At 47.0% G+C, this 18,861-nt stretch overlaps 1 protein-coding gene across 1 annotated transcript in view; it reads right to left on the bottom strand.

Annotated features, from left to right (window-relative positions):
* Positions 1-18,861, bottom strand: part of ASTN2 (astrotactin 2) — a 320,575-nt gene that overhangs the window by 26,468 nt on the left and 275,246 nt on the right. The window contains exon 20 of the mRNA XM_053961860.1: positions 4,114-4,255. Within this exon, the coding sequence (XP_053817835.1) occupies positions 4,114-4,255 (142 nt within the window). The remainder of the gene's footprint in view (positions 1-4,113; positions 4,256-18,861) is intronic.

Below are 18,861 nucleotides of genomic sequence, written 5' to 3'. Positions count from 1 at the left end.
AAGCATGTTCCATGTTATCCCAAGCTGAGCCTGGCCATGCTGTTGATGGCCTGCAGACCCTACAGAGGGTGACTCTGCCTGGGCAGGACTTGGTAGGTCCTGGCTGCAGATGGGAGCCTCGTGTTGCCATTCTGAGCTCTGACTGAATCCCCTTCCCTCCAACAGCAGTCCTGAATCTTCAGCCCCTAGGAAGAGGTTTCCACCTTTCCCCTTCCCTCCAACAGCAGTCCTGAATCTTCAGCCCCTAGGAAGAGGTTTCCACCTTTCCAACACCCCTGAAACGTGCTCTCCCAGAGCCTTTGGGCTGGTTCATGATCACCCTGGGGAAACCCCATCTGAGCCAGCAAAGGGAATGTAAAGTCAAGGCTTCTTCACAGCATATGAACACACTCCAAGGAAAGGCTCTGGAAGGAATCCTGATGACTTCCATATTATTTCCAGTAAATTTTGTGCTGATTCTTGGCACAAACACTGGAAATGAATAGGCTAGGTCAGGAATGTAAATAAAGTGAAACATTGGGATTTAATCTAATCTATAATTATAGTATCTGTGGCGCAGGGAAGAGGTTGGTGTGTTTGCACTGCAGCTCCATTGAGGAGCTGGAGGGGGTTTTCATTTCCCTTTCCAGAATTTGCATTTTTGGCTGAGGGATACTTGGTGTCTCCCCAAGTATTTGAAGCAAACGTGCTCGGCTGGCACAGCTGCCTTCTGGTAGGAGCAGGTATGGCTCAGCCATGAGGCATCCCCAGGCATTCCCTGAGCAATGGGGTGAAAGCTGAGATGGATGAGCTGGGTTGAAGGCTCAGGGAGGCTGTGAGGTGCCCAGGGGAAGCTCCTGCCTCCTCAGTGAAGAGACTGGATGGTTTGTGGGGTGCTCAGTTCCCTAAGCTGAGTTTGATCTCTGAGACAAGCCAGAGCCCTTTCTCCCCACTGTTGTTTTGGTTTTGGTTCATCACAAGCTGCCTGTCAAAGTCTGGTGCTCCCAAGGCTCCCAAACCATCCATCTGAGTGGTACTGGCTGCTGTCCAGGCTGGCTGGTCCATGCAAGGTGAGCACTTCACAGACACATTGACATCTCTTCCTCTGCCCTTCTCACCTCATCCTCTTCCAGATTCACCTGGGGGGAAGCTTGACAGACAGCTTTAGTCCTCGGGGGAGAGCAATCCCTTCTCCATTTCACAAGAATATAAGATTTCTGCTTTTGAAGAACTGCAACAAAACTCAACAGTCCTCAAGGACCGTCCTCAGTATCCATGCATAGGTCCATGGGAGTGCATTCCCATGAACGCAGCATGGATCTCCATGGATGGGCACCCGTGTGTGGCAGACTGGCAGGAGTGTGCACACGTGTACATGAGCCTTTGGAGCATGTGTCTTTGTTGACATGATCTACTTGCCCTGGAAAACCCTCTATGCAGGGACTGGCATCTTAGCCCCAATGTGTTAAAGGCAAGGGGAAGAGAAGGGCTGACAGGCAACATATTTTCCTCAAACTGAAACTGCAAAGGACAAAGAAATTAGTTCTCCTTTTGTTAATTCATATTTTGGAATTACAGAAGTCTTAAAAGCAAAGGAATCAATCAGACTTTGTTTATTTGTTTACTTGTAGAACATTTTTTGGGTTTGTTTTCATACTCCAGCCCAGCTTTGATCTCAGGCTGGTTGTACTCCAAAGGAATGGTCCACAGCAGAGTGTAATTGCTCTAGGTACTACAGAAGAAAAGGGACAGGATGTTCGACACATTTACAGGGCAGAAGAGAGTTCCATGACCTCCCAGTTCCCTTGCTAGGGTTATGTGATACCTTCAGACTACTGCAGAAGCAAACAATTTGTTTTTGAAGAGCTCTGATGCTGCAGACTGTGTGCTTACCTCCCAGCTTAGAGAACAGCACAGAGACCTGCAAGTGGCTATAATCAGGATTATACCCAGCCCAGAGCTATTATAGATAGCTATTTTTCCACAGAAACGAATGAAACAAGCAGAAGAAATTCAATTTAAGAAATGACCCCGTGCCCGTGTTTGTGTTGTTGTTCTGTCTGTGCGGGCGCAGAGCAGCGTTAGCCTCACATTTCTCTGCTCTGGCTTTCCTCACGCTGTGTTGCAACCTTGTGGACATCTGAGCAGAGGAATATTTAATGGGGGTTCCTGTGTATCTGAGAATGCTCAGTAAACATGCTGGGCAGAGCCCAGGTTGGAGCAAGCGGGTGCGTGTTGGGCAGGCAGGAGCCACGGCGGCTCACGCCAACGGGGAGCAGGGGGTCATCAGTCCATGCCACGTGCTCAGCAGCAGCCAGCGAGGAGGAGGTGCTGTGGTGTGCCCATATGCAATTTTTTTGGACGTTCAGAGGTGCCCCAGAGGTGCCCAAACGAACATGTGCCCGTCCATGTGCGCTGTGTGCACCGCCCTGGGAGTGGAGAGCCAAGCCCTGCTGAGCATTAGCTGTGGGACAGAGCCAGAACTGTGCGTCACCCTGGGGCCTGTCCCCACACAGGATGAGCTCCAGAGCTCCCTGGTGTCAGGGGACTGCTGCCTGCTGGCTGCCTGCAGCCACGGCTCCCCACAAAAGCTGCTGTTCCTTGCCCAGGAGCACCCACAGAGCAGGAGCCACGCCCAGGGCACAGGGCACTGCCAGCTCTGCTGACCACCTCCATGGCAGTGTGCCTTGGGGCTGGGAAGCAGAAGACTGGCTTTGACCACAGGGATGACAAAACCCTGGACAAAGCCCTCTGCCTTCCACCCAAGGCTCTCCCAGCCCTTTGCAGACACCAGGAATTAGATCACAGAGCCCCTAAAGGGATGGGTGAGTGCAATTACCCCTGCCTGGCAGATGGGGAAGATGACTTGGCAGCCCTGGCTGCCCAAGAGCCAGACCTGCTGGCTCCCAGCTCTGTGTGCTCACCACGGCAGTAGCCTCCATCAAAACCAGTGGCTCTTCCCTCTCCCAGTGCCCCTGGCAGCTGGGAGCTGAGAGCTCACAACGGGCCAGTTTTATGGGCATTGGGTTATTAGCAAGCTCTGTGGTTGCTCCAGCCTCTCCCTGGCACCTTTTGAGAGCAGCCCAGTTCCCAGAGACATAAATAATTATATTTATGCATTATAGATATTCAACAAGAAAATGTCTGATATTATTAAATGACAAGAGGTATCACTTGGAGCCCACTCCTGGAGACAGCCCTGCTCCAGGGATGTGCAATAAAGGCTTTGGAGGCTGTCAACATACTTAACTGGGGGGTGGTGGAGGGAAAGTATTAATCAAGGTCTTAAAAAGTTCTCGCTGACAGACTATTTGCCAGCTCTCACTTTAAATGCTTTTGTGGTCCCATAAAAAGTTTCATTACTCACTACAAAATGTGTTTTAATTATTGCAGTCACTCTGACATTAAGCCCTGGGTGTTTCTCTCTTGCTTACTCTGCCTCTCCTCTGTCTCCTTGCCTCTTTGCTCTGTTTTTCCTCTCTTACTGATCTGACTCCTGATATCCCTCTCAAGACAGAGGATGCCCTGGCTAATGAGCCAGATTGGAAAGCCCAGGCCCTGTCCAAATGACATTAAAGGAGAAGTTAAAATTCAGTTCTTGATGTTATCCCTTTGCTCTGGAAACTAATTAATCCACAAGATTCAAACAGAAAATTCAACCCCCAAAAAGTATCTCAGAAGAGTGAAGTGTCCACAATATGTGGGCAGTGGGCAGAAGGATTTGGTGTCTCTCTGATCTCAAATATGTCCTACTAAGAGAAATAGCAACTTATAAACACTTGTCACTCTTTTGACATCTATTTCATCCCTCCAGGCACTTGGCAGCTTGCTCCAATCTGACCACATCAGCTTAGTTCTTCCATGAGAGACAATCCTGTCCACCAGGCATGGACCTGGAAAGCCAGAATACTAAAAGTAGGTGTTATCCAGGAGTGTCCCAGCCCCTCCCAGTGCCTCCAGCACTGGTTTTCCATTTCACCAGCTGCATGTAACACCCAAAGCAGCAGGAAGGGTCTGACCATTTGTCCCGTGTCAGGTGTAACACAGTGCTGACCAAAAAGGTCAACAACAATTCAACAACAGCATTGGAGATCCCTCCTTGCCCCCAGCAGCTCCCCACGTGTCTCTCCTTACTTGTACAGACCATCTGGTTCCAGGCACTTGAAAATGACTGAATAGAGGCTGGTTTCAGGGACATCTCCGTGGCTCCGACCCGCTGCCACACAGGAGGTTGCCAGGCCAGAGAGCAAATCATCTGCAAAGCTCAAGGATTCTCCTGCAGAGCAAAGAGAGGAGCGAGAGCAGAACATCAACACAGGTGTAGAATTACTCTGACCACTTTAAAAATCACTGTAGGAACATCTCTACGCAGGACATGCAATCAACAAACTGCAGCTGGCTGTGGCTGTGTGATGTCCCAAGTCCGTATGGAGAATGTCACCTATGGACAAAGCAAGTAGGAAACACGCCTGGGCCAGCAGCTTTGCAGGAATGGGGGCCAGGGCTACGTCACTGTGTGGCCAGCTGCAATCACAGCACAGAGGGGACGTGTGGCCTCACTTCAGGCAGAACCACCATCCAGAGGCGGGCTACAGAAGGTCTGGAGGCCTGGCTAAACACGGATCTCTTGTCCTTGCTGCATGCCCAGCTCTTAAACAAGGCATGGCCTTTTCCAAACATAACCTGCCACACCAAAAGGTGTTTCTACAATGTTGGACTAACAGCAAAAAAGACATTTTTAGTGCTTGGGTGGAATTGCTCTCAATGTGATTTTTTTTTTTTTTTGTTTTGTTTTTTTTTTTTTTTTAAATTTAATGACAGCCAGTAGCTTTGCATTCCCTTTTATCTGCACTCTTCCAGCTCCTGGACCTCTGACTGGATCTCCTTCAGTCATGTTGAAGAACACTTGCTTTTTTATAAGCATTTGAAGGAAAAAAACCCCCACTAATTAAAAAAAATTAAAAATACTGAAAAAAACTTTCTTTTTAGCCTTCTGGTTTATAAAGCCTATTAAACACTTAGATCATGACCCAGCTGAAACTGAAAATTTATTAAGGTTTTTGGGCATGACCACTGCTGTGCAACCTGTCTCCTCGCAGTGGGCAGCCTGTCTATTGGTTAGAGCTCATTGCATTTAATTCCTGTTTCACACTGTTGTAACTGAAAGCCTGAGGTACCACAGAGGAAAATAAGACAGAGCATCTGCCCAGGCTGTGCCCTATTCCCAGTGATGGGAATCAGAGCAAGGGCTGCTGTAGGTGGTAGTTGTGCTGGTGTAAGCCAAGCTGGGCCCAGATTGCTGTGCTGGGTACCTTGTGCATGTGGAAATGTCAAGACATCGCAGCAGAGGGAGGAGGAGAATTCCCTTCTCAGCACTTTTGTTTTTCTAAAGGCAAAAGTGACTGAGGAGTACTGAAACAAAGCACCAGTTCTTGGTACAGACCCTAAGGAACAAGCCAGTGGTATAACCAGCCCAGAACATCCCACTGTGAAGCTGAATTATCCAGGTAGAAGAAAAAGATCCCCTCATCCCCAGCCCCCTAAACCGCATTTGCGTCTTGTCTCCAAACACACAACTCAGTAACAAATATCCCCCTTGGCTAGAGAAAAGAGCAGCAATAAATTCTTTTCCTCCCTGAAGGAATACAAGCCTTAATTATTCGTTTTAATGCTCCCAGCACGACTTGTTCTTTCCAAGCTTTTTCAGGCAGCTCTGTCACCAGTCTCTGTAGCTCAACCCAGCTCCTGGACGCAGGTCTGTCCCAAATCCCAAGACAACTCAACAGGCAGGTTGGGTTGGCAGCAGGAAAATCCCTGCCTGGAAGTCACGAGCACTGCCCAGCCTTCAACAAGTCCCTCAGCTCTGGGTTTATGGTTTAAGCAAACAAACAACCCCCTATTTCTCATTTCCAATTTTCATTTCCATCTCTTTTCCTACAGCATTGGGCTGGATTGGGGAACTCCCTGTCACCAGGAGTCACTGAGAACAGACTCTGCCATGACTTACAAACCTGATGAATCACCAACAAAAAAGCAGGACCAGAATGTGTTGTTGAAGTAGAGCAAAGGACTTTAAGGCTCTTCCAGCCTCAAGCAACTTCCCTTCTGACCAGGAAGAAGCTTCAGGGTGGGACAGATCCTCCCACGGATGAATGCTGTGGGATCTCACACCTTCCTCTAAGCAGCTGATGAGGGCTAGGAAAGGAAATAGCTGGGCAGAGACTGCACTGAGAGCTGGGCGAGGCCAAGGGGACTTGGAGTCCAAGATTTGGACTGGGCAGCCCCCAGGTAGGAGGTTCAGCCAGGATATCTGTGCCAGGGAGCACAAGAGATGGGATGGGCTGAGACAGGGAGAGGGTGGAACCAGACTTGCAGGAGACTGGAAATGAGATGGAAAATGTCATGTGCAACCACTGAATCAAAGAATGCATTAAGGCTAGGTTGGACAGGGCTTGGAGCAAGCTGGTCTAGTGGAAGGGCAGGACAAGCCCAAGGCAGGGCAGCTGGAATGAGATGATCTTTCAGGTCCTTTCCAACACAGTCCATTCTACAATGAAAATTGCACAGCTAACTTTCTCTATGACATATACTAACATCTGAAAGCTCATCTTCCATGGTCTGTCTGAATACTTTTGAGGGAACAGGCTGGCAGGGAGAACTGCCCTGACACACAGCAGCTGCTTCCCACAGTGGTCTGGTTTGCCATGGATCAGACCTGCTCAGGGAGTGGAGTGTATTTCTATCCCCCTGCACAGGAGGAAATGAAGATTGCAGGGTCTGCCAACAGTGTCTCCACTTGGATTGAGCCAAAACCCTTGCAATAAAACCCACAAAGCAAGAGGGTGCTTTTTGCTCAATCCTGAACCTCTGGGGAACTCTCCCCTCTTGTTGGCTCTGCAAAGCAAGGAGGTTATTATGAAAACAGCAAAATAGATGCTAACAAAGATGCTGGAACCTCAGCCTCAAGGCTGGCAGTTTTCTGTACCTCTACAAGCAGCAGTGAGTTCACTGGTGGTGCCAGACTGCACAGACCACGGAGCAAAGACAGGGAATGGACACCCTGGGGACAAGCCAGCTACCCAGAGCTGTCAGCCTGCATCCAGTGCAGGGAGCTGCTATTCCCTGCTCTCCCCTGGGCAAAGCAGAGCACACAGAGACTGTATTTGTTCATCTCACAAAAGAGAAGGCAGAGAACCTTCAGTCCTCAGTGCTCTGAGAGCAGCTGGAATGAAATTTCCTAAGCCTTCTTCAGGAGCAGAAAACATGTTATTCCCTAGATTTAGACTGGGACCTTGTCAGTGGAAGAGAGCTAAAGCAACAGCTGCTTTTGGTAGAATGGTGAGAGAATTATCATCAATCACAGAATGGTTTGGATTGGAAGGGACAAGAAAGGTCATCCCCTTTCACCTCACCCCCAACCACAGGCAGGGACCTTCCACTAGACCAGGTTTCTCCAAGCCCTCTCCAACCTGGCTTTGGACACTTGGGCCACTTGATTGACAGTAATGTTGCCCTACCAAGAAAATGTGATCCTGAGATCATGTAGCAGCAGGAGAACACTGACCCAGCTGCATGAGGCCACGTGAGGACTAAGTGCACAGCATTCCTCAGCTGTGCTCAAGACCAAGGCACAGGAAAAGGAGAGAAAATTTCACAGGGAAAGAACAAAAAGCCCAGGTTTTCCAATAAAAACAGGAATAAAAGGTCAAATAGAGATACATGACTGTGAACACATCAACAGGGCAGGCACTCAGATGGAAAAGCAATAGTTAGGTTAATGGGCAGTAATGGCAAGAGGATGTAAACTGGACATGGATAAATGGTTGGTCTACTCCTGCAAAGGGCAAATAACCCAACCATCTTTTAGGAAGTAGTTTGATCACTTTATAAAAGGGATTACATGGATAAGTAGCTCGTGATGGAAAGCAAAGGGGCTTCTTTTTCCCATCTGGACTTGTGTTCTCACACATCCCGCCAGCAAATATAAAGAAGGATTTCAGCCTCCCAAAGCAGCCCTGAAGCACAAACCTTCTAGATTGCCTGAGTATCTTTGCTCGTGTTATTAAATTTCAGAAAGAATCCAAAGGTTCTCCGCAGAGTAAATGATAGCTAAGTAGATCATCTCTGTGGAGTAGGAGATATTTTATTGACCAGACAGACATCTGTGTCCTTCATTAATAGTAATAAATAATTGATGTCACACTAAATAAAGCAATAAGCTGTTACAGATATCAAGGACAAATAACTGGCTCCTATGAGGATGTCTCACCTGTGTTCACTTCTCAGTAGTAAAAAACCCAGAGCAGAACTCAATATCACTATGGAAAATGCTGTGCTGTGTGCAGAGCAAAAAATGTCACTTGCTGCTCACTGATTACAAATTATGGGGCAGTTAATATCCTTGCAAGACTTTCTTCTCCCTCATTTCCATGCCTTCCCAGAGCTGATCTACCCCAAACCATCCACTTCCCCAGGCAGCTTTTGAAAATCCATCTCTGCTCTACTTATAACTGTCAGGAAGATGCAGCTCCCTCCAGGTGGCATTTCCCTTCTCTCCCCAGTGCAGCCCCTTGCTACTGCCTCATCCTCATCCACAGGCATGGCTCTGGAGTTTGGCAAATCTCCTCTTTTTGGTTTTCTATGCATCTTTTACACTGACTCTGGTGCTGTGGCTCTCCTTAAAACAGAGCAAACTTGGAGCTTGCAGAGGGGTTCCCATTCTGGGAAGCTTTGCAGACTTCTCCTGGCCGCAGCAGGCATAGCCAGGGGTCATCCCACTGGTGGCACTCTGGGATAACCAGCCAGGAACTCAACTCCATCTCCAGAGGAGAAGGAGGAGGAGGAGGAGGAGGAGGAGGAGGAGGAGGAGGAGGACATCCCCAGCTCAGCTGCCTGTCTGCAAGGGTGAGCTGGCAGTGTGCTCTTCAGAGAGCACATTTCTCATGGCAGGAGGCTCAGACGGGCAGGAACGGGGGCTGAGGAATGAAAATGGCTGGGAGCAGGCTCAGACCGCTCGCACACAGCATCCAACAGCCTCAGTCTGCCTCAGTCCTTCCACTGCGGCCGTGCCAGCGCCCTGCAGTTGCGGACAGCAGGCTGGATGAATCACCTATCAACCATCCCACCGAGGACAAGGCGAGCTACGGCGCTGAGTTCAACCAGACTAAACAAGAGAGCGAGGCCAGCAGCCTCCAGGAGGCTCGAGGAGCAAAAGGAAGCTCTGGGACCCTCACAGGCGTTCCCACACCTTCAGCCCATGTGCCTGTGCCAAGAGCAGCATGGAGAAAACCCAGGCGCTGCAAACCAAAGTGGAAATTAAGATGAGAGGAGACCTCCCTGCTGCCATTCACCTTCAGGATTCCTAGAAAGAGCACAAAGGGGAAAGTAGGAAGGCACCAATGTCTCTGTCTTGACAGCTTCTTTACTGGGTTGGATGACACCAACCCTGCAACGTTACCAGGCGCTTTCCCTGATTGTGGTTTTCCTTCCCTGTCTTTCTCCCCTTTGCTTTTTTTCAACCTGTTTTCAATTTACTCTTGTGGCATCTCTGACTGTGACCTCATTCTGGTACTTAAGGGAAAAAAAAAAAAAAAAAAGAGAGAGAGAGAGAGAGTGTCCTTTAAAAAAGAAATGAAAGAAATCATATTTTATTTAGTTTGGTTGGTTTTGAAGCTTTAGCAGAAGAAAGATTAACCTTTTCTGCCTAACTTAATGAAAACAAGGAGAAAGGCTGTATGGATAAATAAATATCTGTGTGGGTATGGAGCAGGCACGATCGTGTTACAGCCCCAGTGGAGCTGTAATGGGGAACAGGCGCGTTCCTGCACAGTGGCTCCCAATTCCCGATCCATTTTCAAGGAAAGAAAAACAGAGTAGAATGTCAGAGGCCCAAGTGGGCATAAATGAGGGAGCCAAGAGAAGGCAGATGGGGCCCAGCGAGGACCTCCGTCCCCAGCAGTGACCTCCAGAGTAATGCCAGCGCAGCAGATGGAAAAAGAGACCTTACTCCACTTCCCCTTGCCAGGTTTTGGTTCCCGAAATGAGGAAACAAATGGCATGCTCAGCCCTCCAAGTCTGTCACCTTTTGGGGGTCTTTGCCTCGCCCTCCTCTTCTCCTGGGGCTTTCCCTCGAAGGAGGGGCAGATCAGAGAAGGGCTGTGAGCAGAAGGCTTGGAGTGGGTTTTTGGATGAGTGGATGCGGAGCACAGGTTTGCAGGGTGGTTCCTCCACCATGAGGTCGTACCTGGGTTTAATGTGCTTTGGATCTGGCACTCAGTGGGGGAAGGCAGTGATAGGTGGTTGGTTTGTCTTGGAAATGATGGGCTGATTTAAATTAGTGTAACATAACTTCAGGCGACGGAGCTGTTCCGATTTACATCAGCAGATGGTCTGTCTCACAGCCTAGATCATTAAAAGCAAACCATCCCTACTGATCCTGGTGGAATGATGTCAAAACCTCCTTCCCTGCATGGCTTGCCAGATTATAAAAGAAATAAAAAAGGCCCATTTATTACTAAACATTTTCTGCCCACATTCTGGGAGCATCCATGCACACCAGCTTCTCATGTTAGATGGGAGCTGAAATCCCACGCCCCAAAGCCCTGTAGCCTCAGAAATAATTTCTTTGTCATGGCTTTTCTCAAAGACACATCCATCAGGAATCTCTCTGGCTGAGCACAGGTTGTCTAGGCTGAGGCAGAAAAGCCAGAGATCATGCTGCAACTTTGGGCACAGCTTGTGCTTCACTTCCCAACTTGTACAAAGGTGCAAATTGCAGTTCCCCGAACAGCTTCACCTTTTTGAAGTTAGGAATTTTGGGGGAACTTGCTTCCTATGTGTGTATGGTACCAGACATATTAATAATGATGAAGAGCTTTCCTCTGGGCTTCCATCTCCCCTGGGTCTCCATCACCAGATCCTCTGCTGATGGAAGACAGCATTTGTAGATGGCTAAATTTAAGGATCAAGGCTTTGGTTGAGCTAAGAGCAAAAGCTGCATTCCAGGGTCATAGAAGTCACTTAAATGCCTTCACTGGTGCTCTTCAGGGCTGGAACTTGCATGGAATCACCAAGTGGGACTGAAAGATGAGCTGTTCTCATCAAGACAGCCAGTCAAAAAGAGGCAAATAATCTCAATTTGCATGAGCTGCAATGTCCTATGATGCACAAGGTTAATAATGAGTGCATTCTTCTCTCAGGGTCATCAATAGGACTCCCTGCTCCTTCATCTGAGCTCTTCACAGACTGCTTATCACAGGTCTTTCACAGTCAATATCTAAGACCTCAGAAAAAAATGCTTTTACTCATGTAAAAACACATCCCCAAGGCAGTGTGCTGCTGGAGAAGAGGGGGAATTAAAGCATTTCATTCTGTGCTGTGAGCCCTCCAGGATTTCTCAAGGTTCACTCAGTTGCTAAGGGTCAGCCCCAGCCAGACACGAGCTGACTTTGCTACGCTCGGAGACATCCAGGCATGAGTTCCAATCTCAAAGCCACGTATTCACATTAGCACGGTGGAGAGTCCAAGTGAATGTCTCTATTCCCTTGAGTTTGTCTCAGGCTCTGCAGCATATTAAAATAGTTACTTGATTTCAAGGCAAAGTGGGAACCCATTTGTACTGGGAGTTGTGCAGGCACGAAGCAAAGCTCTGTCCTCAGATCCTTCGGTCTGGCAGAGGATTGTGTCCATCACCACAGAGCGAGTTCTCACTCTCATCGCCACAGATCTCATTCCCACCCTCATTCTTCCTTTCTTTTCATATTTAGCTTCTTTTAAATTAGAGATTTCTAGCAATGCACCAATGGTCCAGACCACTTGTAGTCCCCAAGGCCCGTATCTGGCAGCCTGTAGCAGATCCAAGGACTGCACGGAGCCTTACATTCACCAGGAATCCCATCAGCCCTGCTCCAGCCCCAGAGCCACTTTCTCCAGCACAAACTGACGTGCCAGACACTGCAGAGATGGCAACAAAACCTGAAAAATAATCTCACTCTCCTTAAATGAACCAGGACACTCTTGTAGTTCCTGGGGGAATGAGCTGCTATCCAAAAATTACTACCAAATTTTGGATGCAAACACTGCAACAAGGACTTGAGCTTCACCAGTCCAGGGGGCTGGGAGGTTCTACCTTCTGCTGGGATTCAGATGGCTAAATTTGAAGGAGAGCAGCTTTCACCGTGAGCTATGTCTGAGGACAAATCCTGGGAAGCTTCCTAAAGAAAGGCCACAAATATTGAAATTCCAAACCAGCAGGAAGGGAAAGGAACAATTCCTAGAATTTAACTCAGTGTGCAATTAATTGCTAAAACTATAATTATGTCGGGTAATTTGTCAAATTAAATTAATGTAAACCTATGGTGAAAAGTTATCAACTTTTTACCATAGAGGTCTGTGCTTCATATCTCCTTGCAGTTATTGGGAGAGTGGAATTTTTGGGCTTTTATATTGCCACTGTTGCCTGACCCTGTTCCCAGTCCCTTCTTACACTTCACAGCCTGTTCCTGGAAAGTGGATCAAACCTCTACCTGTAATGGCAACAAATTCAAAGAAAATCTTTTTAAATATTTGAAATATTTAAATATTTTTGGCTTCATTTATTCTAAATATAAGTCATGTGCAGAGATGCTGATGAATTAGTGATAAGACTTTGGACCAGCACATTCCGAAGCACTCAGCAAACCTAACTGCAGCCAAACCTACAGGCTGCTATCCAACCAAGACTTAAAAAATTGGTCCTTATGGAGGAACCTGCACGGAAGCAGACCTCTTATTTGGCCCTTCTCTGCAGTTTTAAACATTTGAGAATGAAGGGGCAGGTCCTCAGTTCATAAAATCTCCTGTAGCTCCCTTGAAGTCAATAGCACAATAACAATTTACACTTGTTGAGTTTCTTCATCCTGGCTGTGAGCTCTTTGGAACAATGACACCATAATGATTATTACAGATATTCTTGATCACTTGTCTGAGGCAGACTAGAGAACAGCACTGTGTAAGAAAATAGATTGTTGGTTTGCTATGATTTCCAAAGAATTATTGACCCGTATCTTGCAAACATTTACACATGTTTAGCTTTACTCATGTGAGCTGTTCCATTGCACTCATGTGCCAGATAAACTAATGTACATGCTGCAGAACCGAGGTTAAAACTTGTGCAAACACAGCGAGTTCTAAATATTTTTGTAGATACGTTGTTACCTCAGACTCAGAGGAGAAAGCCTCTCATTTGGCTGTGCCTCTTCCCATAACTCTCCATCTATCCAAGCAGGCCTCACAAGAGAAGCCAAAGGCAATACCAAGATAAAACTGAAAAAATAAACCATTATCTGACCCAGCTGAGGAGCTAGGAAAGACCCACTTGGTCAGGACTAACATATGCAAGAGTTGACATCAGTTCTTGAACAAGGAATTACCTAAATTATTGGAGTACCTGCACAGCAGCTTTCTTAACACAGCTCATAAATCATTCACTTACTGATTTTCCAGTAATGGAGTTAACATTTTTCTTCACAGTTTTCATCCATTAGAAGGCTCAAGGAATGAGGAAAGAGCTGGGACTCTCTTGTTTGTGAGGAGTCTACCTCAGCACCCATCATCACCTCAGCAATCCCTCCATCTTTTTCACTAAGACTGCAAGGCAAGACAGGATCTCCTGCCCCACTGCACAGACCCTCTGCTCGCAAGAACAGAATATAACCCTTAATTTCTTAAACTGAGGTGATCTCAAGGACCAAACTAGTGCCAGTGAGGTGTCTGACATGTGGAGTCTCCACGTAGGCCATTAATACCTCTGACAGTGTCATTTACACCCCTCAGCCAAGACTCGAGTTGTGCCACACCTGTGTCACAGTGGCTGCAGCGTCACGACAGACCACAGCCAAAGGAGCAGGGGTGCAGAGAAATTACTTTTCCATTATAGCAGGGAAAAGGCAAATTTTAGGCTATAACCAGAGGCCCAACCCAGCTCTCTCACCACTAATAGCTGATTTTCATCCCTAAAGGACTATTAATCCTTTCTTAGAAGTGTGCAGCCTCCAGGCACTGAGGACACCTGCCACTGGCACACAGCAGGATGCTTGTCTGGCAATGCCTTCTGCTCCCAAATTTAAGTCATCCTAGAAACCATAGCAAACCAGTCCTGTCCTCCACAGGGAAGGGGAGATGTTAGTAGTCAGATCTGATGGATAATGTGCCCTGGGAGCCCATCTCACCAAAGGCACTCTGTGGTGGGAACAGCCTTTTGACTCCTAAACGTCCTTGGAAAATGAGGTATCTGGGCACACTTCCCACCCCCAGGACCACTGATCCCTCAAGGATGGTTCGTTGGAGACGTGTCATCGCCAGCAACTGTGCAACATCTGACCACTCAGATGACAAAAGACAGATTTCCAGAATGAACAGAGCAGGATTAAGCCAAGTGGTAAATGGATTCCAGGGCTGTTCCAGGATCTGTGCTGACGAGGGAAGCCAGGGCCAGGTACCCAACCCGGAGCTCATACAGTGAGGTTATCACTTCCCTCTTTTCTTCAAATCCCTAAATAGAACCCAAACATCACTTGGGCCATGTTAGAGAGATAAGATGAGTCTCTCCCATCCCTTGCAAAGCCTGAAATAGAAGCCCTGCTACTCCATATCTGAAGCATCAAGCGTAGGATGTTGACATTTAGCAGTAGGGAAAATTGTCCAAACAATGAACCCTCTCAGGTCTCTCTTCTCCCTTCCCTTTCCCCAGTCCCCTGGAAAATGTTCATAAAGTGAAGTGAAAAAAAAAAAAACAAACCCACAAAAAAAACACCACCTAACCCAAACCCCAACAACCCAAACCCAACCTTCTGTGGAAATAACATGTAGAGGAGAATGAGTCAGGCTCTGTTAACTGTGCAAGGATCACCGGTCCTGCAGACAGGGATGATTCACCAAGGCAGCAAGAACTACAAGGTAAAAGAGGCCAAACAGAGGATGCAGAACCAAAGTTGTACCAAAGAAGAGAAGGAAATAATACATTAAATGGTTCCATGTTGCAAGACACCTTGCTCTTTACCAAACATCACTCAGCTGACCTAGGATGACTCACTTGATAATGGTGAGGTTATTCATTGGGTGCTTTGTCCAGACTTTCCTTATGAGAAGGAGAGCCAACAGTCTGTAAGACTTCAATCCATCCCCATTTCCTGCTCCTCTGTCTCTTCTCCCCCTTTCTGAGGTGCTCACTCACTGAGAGCCTCATCTCCCTGTTGCTTCTGCTTCCACTGCTCCTTTCCCACACCCATTCCCTTTAAATTCGGCAGCATTGTGTGATTCTGCTTTCCCTATAGAAGATGCCTTCAAGGAGATGAGAAAAGCAGAGCCTATTTGGGAGCACAGCATGCCATGGGGAGGCCCTCCTGGATGCCACTGGCATAGAAAGTACATTGTCACAGGAGATGGAGAGGAGAATGTGGGGCTTGGGTGCCTGGGGTGAATTCTGCCTGCCACAATGCTCTCCTGCTATTCCTCCATTCCTTCTTCCTCTTCAGCTGCCTTCCTCACCCTCCTTTTATCTGATAAGCATAAAAATTCAAACAGAAAATACTTGCCCTGAAAAAAAAAAAAAAAAAAAAAAAACAACAAAAAACTAAACACAAAAAAAGGAGAAAAAAAAAAAAGCCTCCCTCTGCACTTCACAATGAGAGCTGTAAAATTTTTTCTGCTTGGAAAATTCTCCCGGTCAGTTTTTCCTACTGTTTAATCCCTGCTTTGAGTTACACAGAATGAGTAAACACATTTTATAAGGTTCTAATTCATACCTAACCCATACAGTTTATGGCTTAACATAGTAAAATACACACACACACAGACACACATGCACTTTTTATACACATACATATATACACACAGAGCCACAGACACACATGGATAAACCAGCCTTGGTCCCACTCTGGAGCCTGCCAGCAGCAGGGCTGATCTCTCCAGAGTGTGCTGTGCCTTGAAAACAGCCTGGGCTGCTGAGGTGTGAGTTAGGTGGCCTGGGGAGCAGTTTCCACCCTAGATTCCTGCAACCTCCTTTGTAATAAATGATTAGTCAGTGTTGTTAAGAGAACAGTGGGATGTACTGCTCCCTCCTTGGAGGACTGAAGAATGCCACCACATGGTATGCCAGGAATAATTTCTGCCTACTCTCTGCCCAGCAGGCAGCTGGAGAGAAAGCCATGGCAGGGTGCAGTCAAGGCTGGGCTGGAGGAGCTGCATGGAGCTGGGATTCCATGTGGCCTTGGCCAGGTGTCAGGCGAGCATCACAGAATCATGGAATGGAAAAGACATCCCAGATCATTGAATCCAAGTTTTGACCAATCCCCACCTTGTCAACTCGGCCAGAGAACTGAGTGCCACTGAGCAGGCACAGTTACATCTTTGGTTTTCCTTCTCTTCATTCCTTCTGCCTATTGCTGCTGTTTCAATTTTTCAAGTGCAGTGATCAGCTTGAAGCCTCAGTCTCTTAATTCTGGGAGCTTTTTAAATACACAGTTCTATTCCATGCCCTCCACGGGCATGGAAAAGCACTCCAGGTCATCAAGATGGGCTCACGGGCACCATTCAAGGCCATCCTGGCCACTTCTGTAATAATTTATGACTGGAAAGCACAGACAAAAACCATGGCTCAAGGTGGCAGTTGTCTACAGCTGCCCAAAATGTGAGGGGTGGACTTCAGGCCCCTTAATTCCCTTTTTATTCTCCTCCTCCTCCTCCCCCCAAGAAAATGAACCAAGTGTTTATTTCCTGAATGCGCTGGTCTGAGGGCAAAAATTTCCTGTGGGAGCCAGGTGGCTGGAAAGGGAAGGGGAGGGAAATATTTGCCAAATTTGTCAATGACCTCTTATTCCATTTTTCTTATTAATATTTATTTAGACATAATATGAGACAAACCTGCTCAGACCACAGCAATGCGGGTGATTCCACTGTTACTCTCCTTGTGCCAGCTACTGGGAGGGAGAGAGGGAGGGAGGGAGGGAGGAGGGAAGGAAAAGCAGAAAAGTGAAAGAGTGTCAGGGAGTTTGCAGACAATTTTGAGAGAGCCACGGGCTTTCATCTTGGCTTAGCAGGAGATGAGATGCCTGGAGAAAGTCAAGGCTTCCATGGACACATGATGGGCAAAGATGCTGGATAGCCCAGCCTTCCTTGCTGATATTCAAGGCACAGGTGTAGCTTTGAGAGAGAAATTTATGTCATTATAAAGCCCTCTTTTTTTTTTTCTTTTTTTTTAATGAGATGAAGACAAGGAAAATAAACCACAACTCCAGGTTTAGTAAACTGTGTAAGATGAGCCTGATGCATTTCTTCAGTGAGATAGTTCATTCCCTAGACAGCAGAGCTGAGGTGCAATCTCATTTATCTGGGTATCCAGAGGCACCGTGATGTGACACAGGTAATTATTAGGTATGCTTGAAAAGATGGGAATTAGCAGAATTATACAGCAGGTAAGGGACTGAGTATGGACAGATGAAAACAGGCAATGCTGAGAAGAGAGTGATGGGAACTGAGTTATCACTACCAGAGCTCCTCAATGATCAGCCTTGTAATCAATCTTATTTCTCACTGGAAATACAGCAGTGGTTTTAGCACCGATGAAGTTGTGCATTATTAAGGCAGCAGGGGATCAGTCAAAAGAAATTAAAATAACTTGAGGGCTATAGCAATGAAATTGAATGAATTTTAATATTTTAAAAATGCAAATTAGGTTAAGGATAGTCATAAAATAGCTCTTGTGTTAGGAGGAACTTCTCCAGACAGAGACAAAAGAGGAGAAGGAGGAATACCTGGATGCACTGGCTGGTCTCAGCAAAACCACATGGGAACTGGAGAAAAGGAAAGGAAGTTCTTGCATCTCTTTAAAAGGATCTTCCAGGTGAAATTAGGAAGAATCAAACTGTTTGAGAGCAAAAGGCTGAATGTGGTGGCCTACTACCTGCCTCGACAGAAAATCACAGTGTCTCCAGTCCAGCCTCTTCAAAGTGGGACCAAATGTGGAGACAGGGCATGGCTGCTCGGGGCTGAATTTTGGAAAGTTCTGGGGACTCATCCATGAGCCACACAGCTGGTGTTTAAACCACCACTCTTCAGGAGCTGAAATCCCACTGGGCTGTGGTGTCCAGGAGGAAAGTCCAGGGACAGCTGGGAGCATGTCCCCTGTTGCCCTCCACTGGATAGCGGGAGAATGTCACACTGCTGTGTCACGTCTGGGGACAGCACATCCCCGAAGCCTCTCCTCTTTCAGCTGGGGTAAGGGTTTGTGCTCTGCTCAGTTCACAGCAGCTGAACTCGGGCTCTGTTTTTGCTCTGGCTGCGTCTCATGTAGCAACAGCTGGGGGACATAGGTTTGCTCAAACCACAGCCAGACGATTGGAAATAAAAACGATGTTCATATATTAATTAACATCTGCTTGCTCGTCTAATTACACGATACAATGTGCATGAGCTTTTTGTTCTCTCCATATTTTATGCATTGAATGAAAACTAAACAAATGTTGCAAAAGCAACACTGCAGAAGCAAAAAAACAACCAGTGTCCAAGTCTGTACTTATAGCACTTACTGACCCATCAGTTTAATTAATATGCAAAGGAGGACATGACTAAACCATGACCATGAAGATGGTGGTGACACTGAACTGGAATTAACATCCAGCCTGCTCCAACAAGGCCATTTTCCATTCCGTTTGCATGCATTCCTTATAAAAAATAAATAACAATTTGTTAAACTGAGCACCTCAGGGCCTGATTTAGCAAATTATTACTTAACCATTTTCAAAAGCTACTTTTAATGAAAACAGGCCCTAAAAAACATGCCTGTAAAGCACTAACCCAAAGAAAAGGAGCTGATGTCACCCTGCCTATGCAAACCATCCAACAGCG

Source organism: Vidua chalybeata, chromosome 21, assembly GCF_026979565.1.
Source record: "Vidua chalybeata isolate OUT-0048 chromosome 21, bVidCha1 merged haplotype, whole genome shotgun sequence".
Classification (NCBI taxonomy): domain Eukaryota; kingdom Metazoa; phylum Chordata; class Aves; order Passeriformes; family Viduidae; genus Vidua; species Vidua chalybeata.
This window is presented reverse-complemented; position numbering and strand designations above follow the sequence as displayed.